This window comes from Hyperoodon ampullatus (genome assembly GCF_949752795.1).
Source record: "Hyperoodon ampullatus genome assembly, chromosome: 16".
In the NCBI taxonomy this organism is placed as follows: domain Eukaryota; kingdom Metazoa; phylum Chordata; class Mammalia; order Artiodactyla; family Ziphiidae; genus Hyperoodon; species Hyperoodon ampullatus.
Genome location: NC_136929.1, coordinates 3,090,608 through 3,111,309, shown reverse-complemented (window position 1 = coordinate 3,111,309; position 20,702 = coordinate 3,090,608). Strand labels below are relative to the sequence as shown.

The window sequence follows — 20,702 nt, the reverse complement described above, 5'->3', positions numbered from 1 at the left end:
GACATCAAGGCAGCTCATGGAATTTTAGGTCTCACCGTCCAGATGGTATTGGATGAGGTGCCGTCACAGCACCCCAGCTTGGCCCCATGGGCAGCTCAGGTGCGGTCATCAACACAGAGGGGTCTGCCCTGAGGAAGGCGGTCACCTGGCCACTTCCGGAGTTTGACAAGGGTCTCAGAGTGAGGTGGGCACCAGCCCACCTGTTCTCTCCTGGTGTGTCCAGCTGGTGGCTGGGATGCCCGGACTTATCAGCACAGCATCGTGGACGTGGAGCCCGGACCCGGTCCATGGTTCTATGACTCAGAACAGCCTCCGCTGGGTTCATGGTCGCTTTCAGTTCTGTTCTTTGGAAACAGGCATAGTGTCCCAAACTCCAAAAGGCCAGCCTCACGTTCTTTTGTTTTCCTCTTTTCTTTCTCCAGGGAGAAATGGGTGAACCAGGCCCCGCCGGCCCGCCAGCCTACTCCCCGCATCCTGCCCTGGCCAAAGGTCTGTATGCCATTCGTCCTGCTTTCTCGTCTGTTGTGGACACAGAGCCATGACCTTGTGAGATTTTCTGAGCAAAACAAAACAAAGCAAAAAAAGAAAAGTGTTTACGTGTTAATGTTTAGCACTTAAACGTTGGGGAATCTCAGTCTTGTGGACCCTCCCTCCCTCGTGGCTTAAGCAGGGCGTCCCGGAGAGACCCCCAGTTTGCCTCTGGCTGAGAGAGCGCTCACCACTTTCCTCCGCTGGGAAAGGCTTTCATTTCAACCTACCTTGTGCAGGTTCTGGTTCTGCCACCTGCAGCATCACCATAGAAACCCAGCCCTCGTGCCCGCCAGGCCTCCACGGGCGCTGTCCCAGCCACTTCACTGGTTTCTGGTCCAAATGCACCAAGATGCTTACGCCCCCTGCTCACCGGTCCGGAGCCTGGAATTGATCATAGTCCATAATTTGGAAACAGTCACAGCCTTTTAAACTTCAAAGAACTAAACCTCCAGGCATTTGCACCTGAGCTCGTACACGAAAATGATCCCACGGTCACAGTTGACCCCTGAGTGTCAGTGAGGGATTCTGCACGTGTTGTGGCTTGTGCCGTCCTTGTTAGTTTAGCTCAGCCTCCCATCGGCACGATCTATTAAAATATAATTCTAGTTCTGCGCTTAGAGCAATGGTCTGTGAACCTTTTTGAATGTGCGTCTTTCTAGGTTTAAAAAAAAAGTGTTTTCAGCATGCCTCCAAATCATAGTATGAATATGTATTTATGGATAATTTATCCATGATACAGGATGTTCCCTGAGGTCAGAGATTTTAGCCTGTGTGGTCCCTACTGTATCCTCAATTCTAGAACAGTCCAGGCACATGGTAGTTGCTCAGTAAATGTTTACCTGAATGACTGAATACTGCATGTGCTAAAACATGTACGTCAGATAGGGATTTTAAAGGGTGAGATTTTTTTTTAAATGAAGATGCTCTAATGTTTCCTTCCTGTACCCAGTAGGTCATCTGTCTCATCCTGTTATCTATGTCCAGGGGTCAGGGACTAACCTTCCTGCTTAGGTGTGAACCATCTGCTGGTTTAATACCTTTGCATGTCTTCATCCAACGATGGGGAAACTGTAGACAGAGCAAGACCAAGGCCAAGGCCAGGTGGGGTCCCCTAGAGGTCTCTCTCCAGGGTGACATCAAACCATCGATGAGTCTATTTCAAATAAACTCAAACCGGGGAGTCCACACCACTGTGGAGCCAGCTTCCCGTCCTTCTCTGGGGAGCCCAACACGTCTGCCAAGCCAGAAACCCCAGGGACCCGACATGAGGTTGACTTACTGTTGGTGATTTTGGTGAAATGGGAATCGTGTCTTTGAGACTTTGGGAACTTAATTTTTTTTTATTTTGCAGCCCACTTTTTTAAAATTTATTTTTTTATTGAATGAAAGATTCTTTAAATTCTATAGTGCTTAACAATTTTCAAAAGTTTCACACACATGATTTCATATAGTCCCTCAATAACCCTTTTGTCCCCCTGTCCCTATCTTGCTCCTCCTCCCTTCCCTCTCCCCACTAGTAACCACTGGTTTGTTCTCTAGATCTGTGTCTCTGCTTCTTTTTTGTTATATTCACTAGTCGGTCGTATATTTTAGATTCCATATATAAGTGATATCATACAGTATTTGTCTTTCTCGGTCTGACTTATTTCACATAGCATAATGCCCTCCAAGTCCATCCATGTTGCTGCAAATGGCATTATTTCATTCTTTTTTATGGCTGAGTAGTGCTCCATTGTATATATGTACCACATCTTCTTTATCCATAAGTCTGTTGATGGGCACTTGGGTTGCTTCTGTACCTTGACTATTGTAAATAGCGCCACAGTGAACACTGGGGTACACGTGTCTTTTTGAATTAGTGTGCTTTGTTTTTTTGAATATATACCCAGGAGTGGAATTGCTGGGTCATATGGTATTTCTATTTTTAGTTTTTTGAGAAACCTCCATGCTGTTCTCCATAGTGGTTGCATCAATTTACCTTCCCATCAACAATGTAGGAGGGTTCCCTTTTCTCCACATCTTTGCCCACATTTGTTGTAGACTTTTTGATGATGGCCATTCTGACATGTGTGAGGTGATATTGGGAACACAGGTTTTAAACTTAACATTGGTGATGTCTCTTTTGCACTCATCAGAAAGCTCCCTGACTGACAGCCCGGAATGCATTCAGTTCCCCGCACCACCCTGCGTTCCCGGAAACCACACCGGGACAGTGGGTGGTCACATTTCCTTTTCCCCGAGTGCAGGTGAGAAAGGCAGCAGCCACCCTCCTTGCCTGTGACAGCAGAGTTCCCGCGTCCTGGGTGAGCTGGAAGGCTGACCAAGCTCCAGGGCTCCTTGGAGTGAGAGATTGACTCATGAGCAGACTCTGACATGGAAAAGAGGAAAATACATGTACCTCTCACCAGGCAGCATTGCGGGAGCTTGTCAAAACGCAAAGGTTTAGAAGAGCTTTGCACTGAAAAAAATGATTGCAATATAACTAAAAAGTGATCTTGCTCTTTTCCCGAACACTCGAGAAGATCTGTGGTTTTCAGCTTTATTTTGTCTCTTTTTATTCAGTCATGGTAATGGCTAACATTTGTATGGTGCTTACTGAGCACACGCCAGGCAGTGAAGTAAGTTGTTCTAATTGGCACCGGTCCATTGATTTACTCCTTGTAAAGACCCTTTGAGATGGGGGCTGGCATCGGCCGCACTGTACTGATGGAGAAATTGAGGCACGGAGACGTTGGGTAACTCGCCCCAGATCATGTACGTAGCAAGCAAAGGAGCAGGACTCAGACCCGGGCCACCCCTGTTCCAGAGCCCAGCCCTGCGTCCCCTCTGCAGGCAGCCAAGCCCAGCACAGGGACCCAGACTCACACGTTCCACCCCTTACAAACACGTCTAGCATGAGGCCCAGCGAGTCCCTTCTTATCTTAAGGACTTTCTCCTAAGATTAAAAAATTAAAGATCACATAGTGATGTGATCTCTCCTAACAATTACTCATCGCTGTACCATGAAACATCACAGTCTCTCCACTTTCCCAGTTGTAGACCAGAAAAACATGCTATGCACTAAAAGGTTGCTATGTACACAGCCAGGGAGCGTAGCAAAGCCCCTTGGCTCTTTGTTTATTTAGGGAAAAGGTCTGTAAGAATCTTCACGTCCACCATTCATCCAGCAAATAGCAATGAAACGCTGATCCGGGCAAGAGCTGGGGCTCAGGGGAACAGGGGCTCAGAGCGAGGTGGCCCCCGTCACACCCCCAGCTCCCCCCATGGTGCCTCGTGCAGGAGGGTCCAAATCGTCGCGTTCATTCGTCATTCCCGCTGGCTCAGCGGTCATGCAGCCTGATTTTCCACGACGCTGTCCACCCGTTCCCGCCCCCCCCGGTGTCCTGCTCGGTGGTCACCTGCGTCACTTGGGCTGATGTCCCCTGTGGGCGGCCTCCCCTCCCCTTATCTGCATCAGCTGTCAGCTCACCTTCTCATGAAGCCTCACCCCTCTGTGACATCGGGGCTCTAACACTATCTGCACACGCGCTTTTACGGGAATCGAATGTCAGCCGAGTGTGTAACGCTGAGTCTGCACAGTCAAGAGCTCCAAACTACTGTCCGCTTCTATTCTTCTCGTCCTCTGTGGTCCCTCAGTGTCAGATTTCCCCCCAAATCATCCTCCCCTCCTTTGAAACCTCTCTGTATCTTTCTGGCGTTCTGTTCCTCTCTTGTTTTAGAACATTTACAGGGATCTTTTATCAGTCCTCTTTGGTTGGAAATGAGCTCCTTGAAAGCAGGGGCCACCATAGATGAAACACCGCCGGCCTCGTGCGATGGACAGGATATCAGTAAATATACATTCAGCGAAAAAGTGAACATCTGCCTTGAGTCCTGGACAACAGTCTTGCTCATAATGTGGGGCCTGTCTTGGTTCCAGGTGCCAGAGGGGACCCAGGATTCCATGGAGCCCCCGGAGACCCAGGAGCCCCGGGGGAGCCTGGAAGCCCCGGCTTGCCAGGCCTGCCTGGCACGTCCATCAGAGATGACGGTAACGTGCTTCCGCGGCATCGAAACTGAGACGTCCCCTCGGGTCTCACACAAACCCCCGCCCCTCGCTGGCTGCACAGCCCCCCAGTCAGCACTCTGTCTCATAGGCTGGCCCAGCAGCTCTAATGCATCTCGAATACGTGTTGGGCTGTCATCACAGAACCACGCACCTGTGACAGTGACTCCCTCACTAGGTCGGAGGCGCTGCTGATGATACCTCACGTGATTCTGTCACTTGGCCGGGAAGAGCACAGGCATCGTCCAGTGTTATAACAACTCTCGGTCCGTCGTTTGGGGGCAAGGAGAGGGGCTTTTTCAAGTGTAAAGATAGTGATGAAATATACCAGCGGCATTGCCCTTTAAGTCACTGACTGGACTGTAAACCACTAGCCCAGCTGGAGGCCTCCCAGGGCGGGAACACCAGCACAGCGGATAAATCTCAGAGGTCTCACGCTGCTGTGATTGCTGTTGGATTTTCAGATGAGAAGAGAGGCTTACCGGGCGAGATGGGACCCAAAGGCTTCACAGGAGAGCAGGGCATCCCCGCCCTGTACCCTGGCCCCCCGGGAGCTGACGGAAAGCCAGGGCTCCGAGGTCCCCCAGGGTTCCCGGGACCACCTGGCCCAGACGGTAAGTGGAGGGAAACTCAAGGGAGGTCGTGCCAGTGTCCAGACAAAGGAGCCTGGCCCCGGCTGGATTTTCACTTGGGATTTTCTTGTAAATAATTCCGTGAACTAGGCAGCGGACAGTGTGAGAGTGTGGCGGGCGCTCTGGGGTGCAGGCAGGAAAGGCCCGCCCTGACATACAGCCTCCCCCCTGGGTTAACCAACGCGATAGGCAGACTTGGTGATCTGCCTTCTGGGCCCCCGAGGAGCCAGAGCTACAGCTGAACGGGTGACGATGCTTCACACCAGGAGTGGCTGCACCGCCTGTAATGGGACGTAGCAGCCCTTGGCGGGGCCCAGACGGAAGATGCTGAGAGTCTACAGACTGGACAGGCACGGCGTCTGGACCCTCATGCTGTCGGGCACAAAACTGAGTTTCCAGGTTCTGATGCAGCCGTGGCTCATCTTTCAGCTGAGATCCAAGGAGGCTTGCCCTCCAAAACGGTTATTCTCTCAGCTTCCAGCTTTAGGGTTATGCTTTGAACATCGTAAAATCAAACTAAAAAAGAGGTCACTATTTCTGTCTCTGCGACATGGACACAATTCAGCATCTTCTTTTCAAAATATTTGACTTTTAATTCCCGACGTCACCCCCGCTCATCTCTGACAGATTCCTGTCTTCACATATGCTAATGGATCGTGTGTGAGTTCAGTTAAAGGTAGATGGAGACCAGGCTTTCCTTACTTTCAGAAGCCAGCTTCTCATTGCTGTCTCTTTAGAAGGAAAACCGTTGGAGGCATGAGAAGCACATCAGTATATGCTCCTTCCACTAAAAAATCAGCAGTCACTTCTCTGTTGTCTTGTGCGTTAAATTTTAAGTTACTAAGGCTCTACGTTCCCAATTTTCCTTCAACTGCAAAAAGCAGATTCTCACAGTCTTTTGAAAAATTCGGGGTGCAGATATTTCCCTGGAATTTGCCAAATACTTTGAGCACTGTTATCACTAATCTTTTTTATTATCCTGGCAGTAATATTTATTACTGCGGCATCTGTGATAATGGCTGAGTTTCTGTAAACATTACATATCCTGAGTAAATGGTATCTGTTGAGTTTTCCTTTTTTGGCAACAGAACATGATGTGTTAAAAATAAAAGCACAAAAATCCGCCGCTTCAAAAGACCGTGATTGAAGGCTAGCGTTGTCATCATTCCTGTAACTAAATTCCATTTTAATAGACAAACACATACCATCTGGCTTTGTAAGTCTTGCTTAGTAAATCTATGATTTACCAACATAAGTCATCTGTAAACAAATTAACTAATTTCCGGTCCATGTGGTTAACTGAAGGGAGAATTTATAAAATAGATGGAATGGTGTCTGATACGTTTTATCAACTTCAGTTCTCTTTGAAATATTTATTTTACCTTATGAGACACATTGCTCCCAAATCACTTTTTTTAAAGCAGTCTCTAGTACAAAAAGTAGCCAACCTTAATGGCCTTTTAAAATATTTTTGTGTAGAGTCATAATTTAACATCAGTGACCTTGAGTCCCACAGAGTTCTTCAGCTTTTTCCCTGGAATGAAGCTGTTGGATTCTTTTCTTGTTAACTGCATTTCACTCCGTTTTATGTGTTGCTGCTGATGGAAACCAGAATTTTGACTCGTTTGCCGTTCCAGCAAAATCAAACTGTGAAGCCAGTTTTCTTTCTGAGCTAAACGTTTTGCTTACGTCCAGTTCAGCTCGGGTAACTGAGTCGACTGCCGGGGCTCTAGAATAAGTCAAACTACTGCCAGGTTTATTACGGCCACTGACCTCTTTAGGAAACTCATGTTGGAAACATCGCAGAAGTGTACTGCTCTGCTTTTTTTGTTGTTGTTTTCATCAGGAGATCCCTTTATTTTTATTTTTATTATTTTTTTTTTGTGGTACGCGGGCTTCTCACTGCTGTGGCCTCTCCCATTGCGGAGCACAGGCTCCGGATGCGCAGGCTCAGCGGCCATGGCGCACGGACCCAGCCGCTCCGCGGCATGTGGGATGTTCCCAAACCGGGGCACGAACCCGTGTCCCCTGCATCGGCAGGCGGACTCTCAACCACTGCGCCACCAGGGAAGCCCCCCTTTATTTTTTTTAATTAATTTTTATTGGACTATGGTTGCTTTACAGTGTTGTGTCAGCCTTCACTGCACAACAAAATGAATCAGCCGTACACATACAGATATCCCCTCCCTTTTGGACTGCCCTCCCATTTAGGTTACCACAGTGCATTAGGTAGAGTTGCCTGGCACAGTGCTATTCTTTAGGACTTGCTTGAAATTATGAATTTACCAGATGAAGAGAAAAACAGTGTAGGAAGGAGGGAGGGTGGCACCTTAAGATGGCCCAAAAGTGCCTTTTCTGTCTAGATTTGCAAACGCTGTGAAGCATACCCACAATGTCTTCATCTCAGATTTTAAAAGCCAACATCCCTGGAGTATCTGTGATTAAATAACTACCTGTAACACTAGCTTCTCCCAACATATCAGGAGAACATGGAAACATAGCATAAAGCCCTCAGTCCACCACTAGGCTGACATGCTGTTGACCTGGTCACCAGTGACCTATGGAGCCACATCCTGGGCACCATTTGCTCTGTCAGCAGCCTCCCAGTGGTACAGGGGGCAGCCGCCACCCCCCCACACACAGTCTTTTCTCCAGCTCCACGACCCACCCCCCTTTGTCATCTCTCCCCTTATTTTTGCGGCTCCTTTGCTAGGTCTTCTTTCTTCTCCCTCCACCATCCCATGGGCAATGGAGTTCCTGTCTGTGTCTCTCTATCTAGCCAGCTCCTTCATTCACAGGAATTTAAACACCAGTTATGTGCCAGCTCTCCCTAACTGTGTCCCTAGCCCAGTTCAGTATTTTGAGCTGCAAACTCATCCCAACTGGACACCTCGTCACCACTGTGTGTCTCACAGGCATCTCCAAATTTGCACGCCCCAAACTGAACTCTGGGTCTCGCCTCCCCAGCTCCCCACCCAGCATGCTCCCGTCCTGGGCCTCACCCATCTCCACATACCCCAGAGCTCGGGCCAGAGTCCTGGGAGTCAATACCCAGCAGCGGTGCTTCCCAGGAACGTGCAGCCCAGTTCCCACCACCAGATGGCGCTCTTCTCAAGTGGGACACGGAGCGTTTTGTGGGCTTTTAGAGTCTGTTTTTTTTTTTTAATTAGTTTCTGCTTTATAACAAAGTGAATCAGCTATACATATACATCTGTTCCCATATCCCTTCCCTCTTGCGTCTCCCTCCCTCCCACCCTCCCTATCCCACCCCTCCAGGCGATCACAAAGCACCGAGCTGATCTCCCTAGGCTATGCGGCTGTTTCCCACTATCTACCTACCTTACATTTGGTAGTGTATATATGTCCATGCCTCTCTCTCACTTTGTCACAGCTTCCCCCTCCCCATATGCCCAAGTCCATTCTCAAGTAGGTCTGTGTCTTTATTCCTGTTTTACACCTTCACCCGGATGTCCTTGCTTGGAATTATCAGAGCCCTGCAGATGGTGAAAGGACGCCTGAAGTACTGTGATCCTAGTGATGGGGGTGGGAGGATCACAAGTTACCTACATGGTTACATGTGTGCACGTGTGTGCACCCAGAGGCGTGAAAGAGGAAAGATGGGGGGAGGGGCGTGCCCAGATGCTCCCGTTCCAGAGGAGAGGACAGGACTGGGGAAGCCAGTTCATTCTCACATCTTTTACTGTTTGGGTTTTCTGTCATTCTGGGAGAACCAGAAGTTGCAGTAGTCTTAGAACCCAAGTCGAAGTAAAGCGTGGTTAAAAAAACCTAAAGTCTTCTTTGGACTCAGTGTTTCTGAAAAGTAAAGATTTCTATTTCTAGACTTTAATGGAAAAACTAAAATCATAGGCGTTCACATGCGTTTCCAATCCTGGAAGCAATGGTCACAAAAAGAAAGTCTCCGTGTCTTTCTGCGAGTAGTTGGGATGGAATTGGAATGGGGGCCATTTTCTGTTGGGAGACTCGGCTGTAACCCTTCCCACACGGGGTGGGGGGATACGGGGTCCTGGGCTGTGCTAACGTGCCGTCCTTGTGGGTTTTCTCCTCAGGTTTCCTCTTCGGCCTTAAAGGAGCAGAAGGCAGGGTGGGCTACCCTGGGCCGTCTGGTTTCCCCGGGGCTCGCGGACAGAAAGGATGGAAAGGTGAGGCTGTCCGGGAACAACAGGGGGCGGGGCTTGGCCCTCCTGAGGCCAGCTCACCCTTCACTGGTTCCAAGATGAGGACGAGCCCCTGCTTCCCCCGGCCCCTCCCGGCCACAGCCCTCACACTGGGGGGCGGCGTCTCCTCGTTCCCTGCGCCCCCAGCTCTCAGCTGGCCCTCCCGTCTCTGTTCTGTCTGCCACGTTCATCGCTGAACTTTCAGGCAACACGGGGCCCAACAGGGGACAGAAAAGATGCACGGTGGCTTCTTAGACTGAATTCAGATGACTCATCCGAGCCCTCGGCTCCAAGAAAATGTAACAAGCATTTGCAGAGGGCTGTAGGGTCATCACCCGGTTTGGTCCTAACCCGACTCCCCGAGTTAGGGATGCGTCGGCAGCAAGGCGGTGGCAAAGCAGGAGAGACGTGACCTGCCCGGGTGGGGCGGATGCTGGTGGGAACGAGCTGTGCTTGCTTTCCTCTCCCTGCTGCCCCTGGGGGACCCCACCTCTCCAGGCAAGGGCCGCCTGTGGGGACCTCTGGGGGGCCTGTTCGGCTCGCCCATCCCTGGGCATCCTGGGTTTTAACCGCCGGACCTCTGCAGCACGCGTGGAGCTGTGGGCGGTGCAGGGGTCCGGCGTCGTGGATGAGCTGGGCAGCTCGGCACCCCCGGGTCATCACGTGTCCCCCTTTGCGCCCTGGCAGCCAAACCGACCAGCAGCCTCCAGCTCAGCCCTCCCCTGCCCCCGGGCTCCCTGGGTTCAGCCAGCAAGACAGAAGAAGGGAGGGCACGTATTTCTTCCCTCCGCACCAGGACCTCGGGCTCCACGCCCGCGGCTGCTGCCAGGCCGCCCTCTCTCCGGCCCCCCTTCACCCTGGACCTTCCTGCCCTCCCCCTGAGGCCCCCGCGGTGGCTTCTCAGAACTCCTGTCGCTGAGTCCCCAACTCCGCCCACACCTCCGTCAACTTTCCTGTTCTTTACGTATCCGCATCCCGAGGAGACTCACGCTTCTTGTCTAAGAATGAGGGGAGTGAGGACCAGAGTAGGCGTGTCCTGCGCTGTGGCGCCCCCGCAGCCAAGCCCTCACGCCCTTGCCTTCCTGTCCCCTGCAGAGCCAACAGGAGGGTCATACACGCGCTTCACGAGCAAATAACAAGTCCCTCCCTCTCTGCCCACGTTGCAGGCGATGCCGGCGACTGTCAATGTGCAGAGGATGACCAGTTCATCGGGGGTCTTCCGGGGCCACCAGGACCCAAGGGCTTTCCCGGCACCAATGGGGAACCAGGGAGGAAAGGCAGCCCGGGAGACCCCGGCCAGCACGGCATCCCCGGGTTCCCAGGATTCAAGGTGAGAGACCAGTTCTACCACGAAGCCGATAAGACGACCTTGACGCCCGGCGCCATTTCCCCATTCCCGGCTTTTATTTACTGAATTAATACAGCTTTAGACCAGCAACACTTACGCACCCAGTGTGACATTCAAAAAAGCCACTTATTCCAAGAGGAGCTTTAAAGCTTTTCCTGGTGGGAATGTGAAATGGAGCAGGCACTGTGGAAAAGCTGGATGCTTCCTCAAAAAAGTCAAACATAGGGAATTCCCTGGCGGTCCACTGGTTAGGACTCTGTGCTCTCACGCCCTAGGGCCCAGGTTCAATCCCTAGTTGAGGAACTGAAATCCCACAAGCCATACAACGCAGCCAACAAATTTTTAAAAAGTCAAACATAGAGGTGTCGTGTGACCCAGAAAGTCCCTTTCTAGTACAGACCCAGGAGAACTGAAAACACGTGTCCACACCAAAACTTGTGCATTAAGTTCACAGCAGCATTCATGATACCAGCTGGAAAGTAGAAAAAACCCAAATGCCCATAAATGGATAAATGAAATGTAGCATACCTACCCAATGGGACATTATTCAAACATCAAAAGGGATGAAGCGCTGACACGTGCTACAGTGTGGTGCCCTCAGAAACATTATGCTAAGTGAAATAATACACAAAAGAACATATTATATGATGCTATTTGTATGAAGTGTCCAGAATAGGCATCTTGAGACGAAGTAGCTTGGTGGTTGCCAAGGGCTGGGAGCGGGGGAATGCGAGTGACTGTTTCTTTCTGGGGTGATGAAAATGGTCTGGATTTAGGTAATAGTGATGGTTGCAGAACCTCGTGGAAATACCAAAAAAAACCAAAAAACAAAAAACACTGAATTGTATGCTTTAAAATAGTTAATCTTATAGCATGTGAATTATATCTCAAAAAAAGCAACCCTTCTAGCATTTTGAATGCAAAGCTACATACTACATACTGCGTATTCACCTCTTCAGATTTAGTATAGGACTGATTCAGCATTTTAATAAAGGCTCCCTTAACTTGATAAAAAGTGAGACTTCCAAGTATATCATGAATTTAGTTTGGATGAATGTATGAAATTTTCTGGATTCCAGCTAACTGGGCTTTATTTGACACCTGAGAAAAAGATCATCTGGACTAGATCTTTCTTCGTGGCAGGTTTTAACTGACCAGTGATCTCAAAGCAAATTTCAGATGAAGGCAAAGAAACTATATTTTTTCTTTATTTTTACTCAAAAAGAGAGCTGCAAGAGATTTATAAAATGAAAAGTCTATCATTTTATATATTCAGCCATAGAGGAAAGTTTGCTCAGGACACTTGGCCAGGGACGGTTAGAACAATCAGGCTTCGTGTCCAGATGCAGGGGAGTTGCAGCCACTCAGAGCTGTTGGTGCAGAGGGTCATGACTCATAACTGCTTCGTGTCGCGGAAGCTTTGCAGGTGAAAAGGAGGTCCACAGCACCTCTGCATTCTCTGGGACTTCTCAGAAGACAAATAGTTTTATCCAGCTGAACATAATAGATGCTACATTTCCTCCTACTTTAAAAATGACACCATCTCCAAATCATGGCTGAGCATGTAGAAGTTGCTCAAGTATTCAGAAAAAGTGTACGAGAATCAAACTGAATAATGGCAGAACTGGGCGGACCTTCAGGTTTTTTTGTTTTTTTTTGTTTTTGCGGTACGCGGGCCTCTCACTGTTGTGGCCTCTCCTGTTGCGGAGCACAGGCTCCGGAAGCGCAGGCTCAGCGACCAAGGCTCACGGGCCCAGCCGCTCCGCGGCATGTGGGATCTTCCCAGACCGGGGCACGAACCCGTGTCCCCTGCATCGGCAGGCGGATTCTTAACCACTGTGCCACCAGGGAAGCCCTTGACCTTCAGTTATTTATAAAATGAGGGACTATTTCTGAGAAGTCAAATGGATCCCATTTTGTGCACATGGAATCCCTAAAGTCTTCCAAGAACGTGTGCTTTCCCCAGCTGTATCGCGTGCACACCCACAGCACTTGCGTTCAAACATCTCAGGTACCGTGTTTATCTTGCATTTAATTATATGTTTATGCATCTGCAGCAGGAATGCCTGAGACCGTTTTTGGTGGTTTAATATCTGTACTGATAGAACCTGGCAGAGTGCTTGAAGTGCTTGAAGCCTGGCAGGGGGTCGATTAGTAAATGAATACATGCATCCGTCCATTTGCCCAGCACCTCCTGGTTGAGCACTGCCTGTGTGTGATGCTGTTCTAGTTACTGAGAGAATGTCACCATTTTCTGCAAAGAACCAAATCAATAAATCAAGTATCTGTGGAATTTTTTAGGAGAAAAGAACTTATAATCACTTGAAACATTCCATTTAATTAAACCAACACTAAAAGTTCCCGTATTCTTGCAAATACCAGCAACCGAGAGTTGCCCCAAACTGGCACATCACGCACATTAAAATGCATCCTGAAACGTTCATCTGCTCGTTTCTGCTCATCGAAAGACCTAAGCTAGATTTTACACCTTAAAACATGAGTGTTCCTGCAGTGAATTGTCTGTGAAGTATGATTTTTTTCCAACCTTGACTTCAGTTAGGAAGACGAGCTGTCGATTAAATACTCTTGTTGTTCTGAGTACGATCACAAATGTCCATCCTTCGTACTTGGAGGCATATTACTTGCCCAGATTCAACAAAATGGCAGTTAGGGTTATAGCAGCCTTCGCTTCTCCAAAGCTCATGAGTTTACGAATCCCTGGGACTTTGTTGAACTGCAGATTGTGGTTCGGTTGCCCTGGGTGGACCTGAGGGTCTGCATTCCTGACAAGCCCCCAGGGAGGCTGGTGCTACCCATCTGGGGACCACACTTTGAGTAGCAAGGTTCTTGTTTTCACCATCCAGCCATGTGTGGCTACTTCCCTTAAGTTTTAACTATTTAAAATTAAACATTCAGTGTCTCAGTCCCGCTGGCCACGTTCAAGTGCCCCATGGCCTTCTGTGATCGGTGGCCACAGTAGTGGGTGGCCAGGGACAGAGATGGGTGACTCTGGGCTTGATGACAGGTAAGGGCCCTCAGTTTGTATAAACGGAAATCATTATCTTCTCGGCTGCCCGTAACAGTGTGAAGGAGGAAGAAACCTTGTGTTTGTTTCTACAGGGAACCCCTGGTGGTGTTGGCCCTCCCGGGCCCAAAGGAATGAAGGGAGATTCTCGAACCATCACCACCAAAGGTCAGTCTTGTGGCCAGCAAATCTTAGACCATGAACCCTTCTGTGGCTGCCCTGGGTGAGCAACTCACGCTGCACTCCTCCCCCAGGCGAGCGGGGCCAGCCAGGTGTCCCAGGTGTGCCTGGACTGAAAGGGGACAGCGGCATCCCAGGGCGTGATGGGCTGGATGGATTCCCAGGCCTCCCAGGCTCTCCTGTGAGTACCGCTGGCGGGGCAGGGGGTGGCGGCTCTGCCCTCATCCCCATCGGTCACATGCTTAAACACGTGAGCGTCAGAGGTGCTAACACAGCAGGAAATCCTCCCAGGGCCACCTGTTCTCTTTTCGTGAGCAGCAATCATATTTTTTAGGAAACAGTGGGCGAGGCTGGAAGCCAAGCCCTGACTGAGCGTTTAAGAGAAAAAGAGGAAATCAATATTCCTCTTGCCAGCACGTAGAACGAGAGCCCCCCAAGTTAAATATTCCTAGATGGAAGGCAGAACGCTTCTTCTAGGATCACCTGTAAAATACACAGCTGCATTTTTGCAGCAAACACACACCGGCATTGAAAGAGGCTGTGTGTGATAAGATGCGGAGCCCCCAGCCTCCTTTCTGCGGGGAAAGGCAGGGGTCAGACGGGGAAGGGCGCTTGGCCGCGGAGACTAGACCCCTTCTCCTCCCTCCCTGCCCTCACCCTGCTCTGAGGAGTTGCATGAATAGGACACGGCTGTGCCCGGTGCCGCCCAGCTTCCTGCTCTTCTGGTCCCATCATCTCTCCTTATTTCTGATGCGCTTTCTCGTCCAAACCAAAGACTTCCTTCCCTTCACCACTGCATTGTCCCTTCTGACTAGGAGATGGGTCACAAACGCTGAATCCTAACAATGAAATAACGTGTTCCTGCCCCCATTTCGCCAAATCTGTGCCTAACCGTTCTCTTGAAGAATCCCTCCGGAGAATGAAGGTCCAAGCAGGGCGCTGGTGGCTTGGAAAGAGAAGAATACTCAGATTCCTATGCCTTCCAGAACTATGTTCGAGGGTGTTGTCCATGCTTGTTAGAAAGTCTGTCCTTTACTTCTGTGACTTGGTGAGACCATGACTGTCCGTTCCTACTCATCTCTGTATCTAGAGCACAGAATTCAGGGAATGGGGAAAAGTAGCTGGCAAGATGGCTGTCGTTGAGGTTTACACGTATTGTAAGAGATGAACCAAATTTCTCACAGGGTGATGGCATCAAAGGCCCCTCAGGGGGCGCAGGCCACCCAGGACCCCCCGGTACTAAGGGCATTCCAGGAGAAAGGGGCCCCCCAGGATTGGGGCTGCCAGGCCCCAAAGGCGAGCGTGGCTTCCCCGGCGATGCTGGATTACCTGGACCGCCAGGCTTCCCCGGGCCTCCCGGCACCCCCGGCGCTCCAGGACAAATAGGTACGGAGGGGCCCAGGCTTGCGTCTCTCCAAGTGGTGAGACGCTGTGCTTCACCCCCGCTGATCTTCTTAGGCAGTGCGTGATTCCCCTTCTGTGGCTGCCCTGGGGGTGAGTCACGTGAGATGGTGTCACACCCTCGGTTCTCACCACACACAAGCGACACCCGGCCACGGGGTTTTCTGGACCCACTGCAGCTTCCTCTCGCCAGCTGGAATGTGGGGCCTCTCCCTCTAGTGCTGGAGTTGCAGAGCCTCAGCCCAGAAGTCCAGAAATGGGCCTCTGATGCCCCGCCCGTCCCAGCCTTCCCACCACACGCACACACACACACACACACACACACACACGGAAAAGCCAGGCACTTTCCGTTTTTGCAAAATTGCCTCACTCTCTCACTGTCTCACCCCTAGATTGTGATACGGGTGTGAAAAGGCCCATCGGAGCAGATGGACAAGAGATCGTCCAGCCAGGTACTGTCATGACCACCGGGCAGCTTTAGAATTCTTGAAAACTCTCAGTTTGTAGAATATAGGCTAGAACTGGCGTGATCCCTGCCGCGGGCACAGAGCTGCCATCAGAAATAGAAACACTTGTGGACTTGGAGCTGCGCTCCGTCTGCCTCAGCTTAGAACCCAGGGAGGGGCGAGCGTGATGACCTCGTGTCACCAAGTTGTCCCTACGGCACAAGGCATCTGTTTACAGCATCGGTAAGAACTCAACAGATAAGTCCTTTCACACCTAAACTATATGTCTCTATGTGTGTAAAGGGCAACTGGATTATTTGCTCATCATGCAGGGTGAGGAGTGAGTCCAGATGTGAGAAGAATTCGGTCCAGTGATCAGTGGACGCTAGACGGAAGGGCTGACGGATAAGGAGAGGATGCCCAGATGAGCCGAGCTCGGGGGAGGGCAGGGGGGAGGGGACGGTCCAGAAGTTGACCCGGCTGCCATCGGACAGGCCAAGTCTGCAGCCAGGGGCGCCTAGAAACCGAGGTGGGAAGCCAGGCAGAGGGCTGAGTCCAGGACACAAGGGGGTGGACGGCAGGCCTCGGGCAGGATTTGCAGAGCAGGGCAGAGAGGAGGAGTTTTTTGGAGTCAAAGGTGCCAGCAGAACATCTGGACGGTGGCAGCTCACCAGGGGCAGTTGAGGGTCTGGAGTAAAGCGTTTTGGGATAAAGGCCGGGGCTTGGAGAAGCAGCATCAGGACCCGTGGGTCCCCCGCACGAGGTGTGGGGATAGATCAGGAGCTCGGGGTGGGGATGCAGAGCAGGAACGGCAACCCCGGAGCCTCCAGAGGGCGGGCCCGTCTCGAAGCTGCGGGAAGGCCCCTGGGGGTGAGGCTCTGCCAGCTGGAGCCCGGGCCCCCTGAAGACGGCCGGGGTCCGTCCTTTTCATGGCCTCGGCTGTCCGCCTTTGCACCTCGGACCCCTCGTGTGGCGGAGGGGACCAAAGCCCCCCTTTGGCCGCTAAGTCGGGCCAAGGTAGGAGCCCTGCCTAAATCACAGGCAGACAGACCAAGGGCATCTCAAAGGACTGCTGTGCCTGCAAGGGCGCCCTGTCCGACAAAATACCCCTGCGCGGTGTCACCAGCCAGAGGTGGCTGCCACCGGGTTTCGTTTTGCACGACTCAGCAAAACGAGTTGCCTCTGCTAATTCTGAAAGTAATGGAAGTCGCAAAGGAGAAGTCACAGCATTCCTTTTGAAATTGAAAGCTTCCTCCATCCCAGGTGGGAATTGCCTTGGGGTCGGGGGTGGGGGGTTAAGGACACCCGGATGAACTCGGCTGTGTGAGGTATTGCCCTCCAAGAGGGTGGAGCCCTCACTGCCAGCACGGCACCTGTGTTCATCCGACTGGACTTACTTCATGTGCATTCTATATTAATATTCTGATTTCATTACAAAATGAAATTACAGTTACATCAGCATCAAAATTAATGGAATCATTAAATTACTCTGATGGTAAAAAGGCAGCTGGTTTTCACGGCCGGTGCTCTCGACCTTAGCCACGTCCAAAGCTGTGACGATGGGTGTGGACCATGGCTACAGCTCCCTGTCCTCTCTTCCCAGGTTGTGTTGGAGGGCCTAAGGGATCGCCAGGCCATCCGGGCCCCCCCGGCCCCCCAGGTAATGAGAGAGCGCTTCCAGCCTTCCTCCGTGCGTCCGTGTCTTCCTTTCCCCTCTCTGGCTATCTTCCTCTGCCCCCGACCCCGCGTTTCCCTCCCCGCCCCCGCCTGGACATCACAGAATTCTTGGTACCGTAGCACGCGCTGGCAGCTTCTATAGGAAGCCGACTTCCGCGCATCAGTGTAGGAAAGTGAGCGGTGATTGACACCTAGTGAACCCTAGGGTAAGAGAGAGGCTTCCTGCCACGTGGAAGTCAGCCTCAGCTGCGACACAGACCCGGTGGGCACCCGAGCCTGGCAGAGATGGCAGCGCCCCAAGACCAGAGAGGAGGCCTAGCTCTGTGCGTTCCTTGCATCCCCGTGTGTCCCAGGGTGTAGAAGAGGATCATGCAGGAGAGGAGTGTTTCTTTCGGGTTTTGACTGAGAGGAAAGCAGATCAACAGGGCTAGGAATTTGTCTGTAGGATCTAGGAGCTGGGCTTTGTCTGCTGCCACAGACCATCACCCAGCTGAAGAGTCATGTGGACTCAGGAAGGGCTCTGGGTCACAGAGCCCGGTCTGGGGCCGTCCAGGCTCCCCCTCCATGGGGCGGCCTTTCAGAGATGACAGATGGGCTGAGTGAACACAGCTGCTGACGCCCAGACGCCGTGTCCGTCAGCCTAGGATGGCGAGCTCTCAGACTGCACCCCTGGGCAGAGTTCAGCCCAGGAGGTCTGCCTTCCGATTCGCTCCTCCTCTGACTGGGACAGGGCGGAGCAGATGCCTTCACCACCCACGGAGGGTCACTCAGACAATCCGGTGTGGAGGCCAGAAGCCCGTCTGCGAGTCTAGGTCCACCACTCGTCAGCTGTGGGCATCTCCCCTGTTCCTTCTGGAACTTAGTGTCCTCACCTGTTTGAGAAGAACAGTGCAGGTGTTCTAGACGCTTCCTAGTTTGCAAATGGTGCCCTGAATACTGCACACGTAACCCTGGAGCTGAGGTCCTGTGTAAACTGTAAAGTACCGCAGTGCAAGGCAGCCCCCCAAACTGGAAAAGTGCATTGGCTGATCGTAGGCACCCTGGATCTTGAGAGCGTCGTCCAGGTGCACAGGGGTGACAGGATCTGGGGACAGTGAAGCAAAATGCAGAAGTGTCATTTGCACCAAGAAGCAGAGTTAACGGCCCTGTATGGTCTTCCGAGAGCCGAGCGCATTATCCACGGGGCCCTTCGTGACCCTCCCTGCCCGAGCCCTGGAGAGGTCTGTCCATCGTGGATCCCAGCACAGGCACGAATGCTGCTGTCCCCAAAGTGGTGGCGACTCTTAGGGGGAGGGGCTCAGACTGCAGTGGGACAGTTTTCAGCAGGTACTGGGGGAGCGGGGCCCAGAGTGTACGTGCATCGCGTGTGGGGGAGAGGATTTTAGACGTGTTTTGGCAACATGAAGTTAGTGAGATCATCAGGTTATTGAGATCACGAGGTCGTGATGGGAGCCGAGGTTCGTCACTTCTGGCGCAGACTGACAGTCGCCCACGTAGACTGACACTCGGTTGCCAGCTGTCAGAGGTGCTGTTTCAGGGCTGACATCCCCCAGCCTCATCACTCCTCCGTTTCCTAAGAGACCGTGTTAAGTCGGGGGCCGGCCTTGACCCTCTCCTGTTCGTCTCCTGCTGGGGTTGGCTCGTGCGGCTCTGACGTGTGTCGTGGTTTCTTTGGGTTGTTTAGGTGCCAAAGGCCTCAGAGGGCTTCCGGGATTATCGGGAACTGATGGAGCACCAGGGCTCAAGGGTCTCCCGGGAGATCCAGGTCCAGAGGGATACCCAGGACCCCCAGGTGAGTCAGGGTGGGACTCCCGCTCGGCCACGTAGATTCAGGGAAGGACTGTGTGTACCGTCGGGCTGCCCCACCTCGATCATCTTTTAACATTTAGAAACTGTTTCGACAAATGCTTGGTGACGACTTTTGCTCTTGTCCTTGGGACATTAAAAAATGTCGCCGTTTTCCTCACTGAAGTTGGGCTGGAATTTTGCAGAAGAAACTTACAGATCTTGCAGGAGAAAAGAGATAGGTGCACAGAGAGATTTCCCTCTAGTGGGTATGAAACCTTCTAAGGGCACATAGGTTATCCTCTTCTGAGCTCTCAGCACCAATTCCCGATCCGCGGATCACTCACCAGATACCACGCAGAGAACACCTGTGTTTGCTTGCTCACGGCGTCGCCTGCCCACTCCGCAGCTCGCAGCTTGTCCGAGTCAGCAGTTCGAAGCATTTCCTCAATAGCTGCCACAGCAAAGCATCCTGGAAGCCATTTAGTGGCTAAAAGAGCTTAAACGTTTGAGCTGTACATGGAGGGAAATGAACATGTTTCTGGTTATGAACTGTGATCAGAAGTTGGGGGTACCTGCGTGGGTGTGCTTGTGCCCCAGTGCCCCAGCCCACGACTCAGTGGCCCCAAACACAGGCGTCCCTCTGTGGTCACGGCTCAGACGGCATGCAGGAGCATGGCTATGTCACTTGGTGTGCGGAGGCCCAGGCACCGGGGAATCGTATCATCTCAACAAAACCGTAGACGGTTCAGAGGCCGCACAAGCCAAACATCCTCCTGCAGGATCCCGGCCACGTGTTCTCTTTCCGGTGCCTCGCTTAGATGTCATGATGCAGACCTCTCGTTACAGGGACGCCCCGTGTTTCCTTTCAGGGTTCGTGGGGCCCCGAGGAGTCAAAGGTGCAGTGGGCCGCCCTGGCCTGGATGGGCTCCCGGGTCCCTCTGGCCTGCCGGGGCCAGTCGGGCCTCCGGGAGACAGGGGCCTCCCTGGAGAAGTCTTGGGGGCCCAGCCCGGGCCCCGGGGAGACAGCGGACTGCCTGGACGCTCTGGGCTGAAGGGCCCCCCCGGAGAGAGAGGCCCTCCTGGATTCCGGGGTAAGTCACAGGGGCAGGAGGGCTCCCAGGGGGTTGGGTGAGAAGCCCAGGACTGCATGCAGGACGCTGTGAGTCCTGCTGCTGCTTCTCCCCCTCAGTTCCAACGTTTCTTTAGAATGCTCCAGAACAGTGGTCGTCACGCTGTGTACAGGATGGCCACCTTAGCTCTTCTACGGGTACAGATTAGCCGACATGCTCTCTTCCCAAGTTGGGTGGGGCTCAGCTTGGGGTCCTCCCTGCTGCTTTCGGCAGAATGTGTACGGTTCTGCGGAGAAGACAGGAGCCGGCCATGCCCGGTGAGGGGTCGGGACGGAGACAGAGATGATCTGGAACGCAGCTCAATCTGTGGGTGTAAAACTGATG

At 52.1% G+C, this 20,702-nt stretch overlaps 1 protein-coding gene across 1 annotated transcript in view; it reads left to right on the top strand.

Moving 5' to 3' along the window:
- Positions 1-20,702, top strand: part of COL4A2 (collagen type IV alpha 2 chain) — a gene marked incomplete at its 5' end in the record, with an annotated part of 177,361 nt that overhangs the window by 132,576 nt on the left and 24,083 nt on the right. Inside the window, 12 exons of the mRNA XM_079722117.1 lie at positions 423-489; positions 4,451-4,561; positions 5,041-5,190; positions 9,276-9,368; positions 10,550-10,713; positions 13,852-13,924; positions 14,011-14,117; positions 15,121-15,322; positions 15,730-15,789; positions 17,387-17,443; positions 19,145-19,252; positions 20,118-20,339. Of these exons, the coding sequence (XP_079578243.1) occupies positions 423-489; positions 4,451-4,561; positions 5,041-5,190; positions 9,276-9,368; positions 10,550-10,713; positions 13,852-13,924; positions 14,011-14,117; positions 15,121-15,322; positions 15,730-15,789; positions 17,387-17,443; positions 19,145-19,252; positions 20,118-20,339 (1,414 nt within the window). The remainder of the gene's footprint in view (positions 1-422; positions 490-4,450; positions 4,562-5,040; positions 5,191-9,275; positions 9,369-10,549; positions 10,714-13,851; positions 13,925-14,010; positions 14,118-15,120; positions 15,323-15,729; positions 15,790-17,386; positions 17,444-19,144; positions 19,253-20,117; positions 20,340-20,702) is intronic.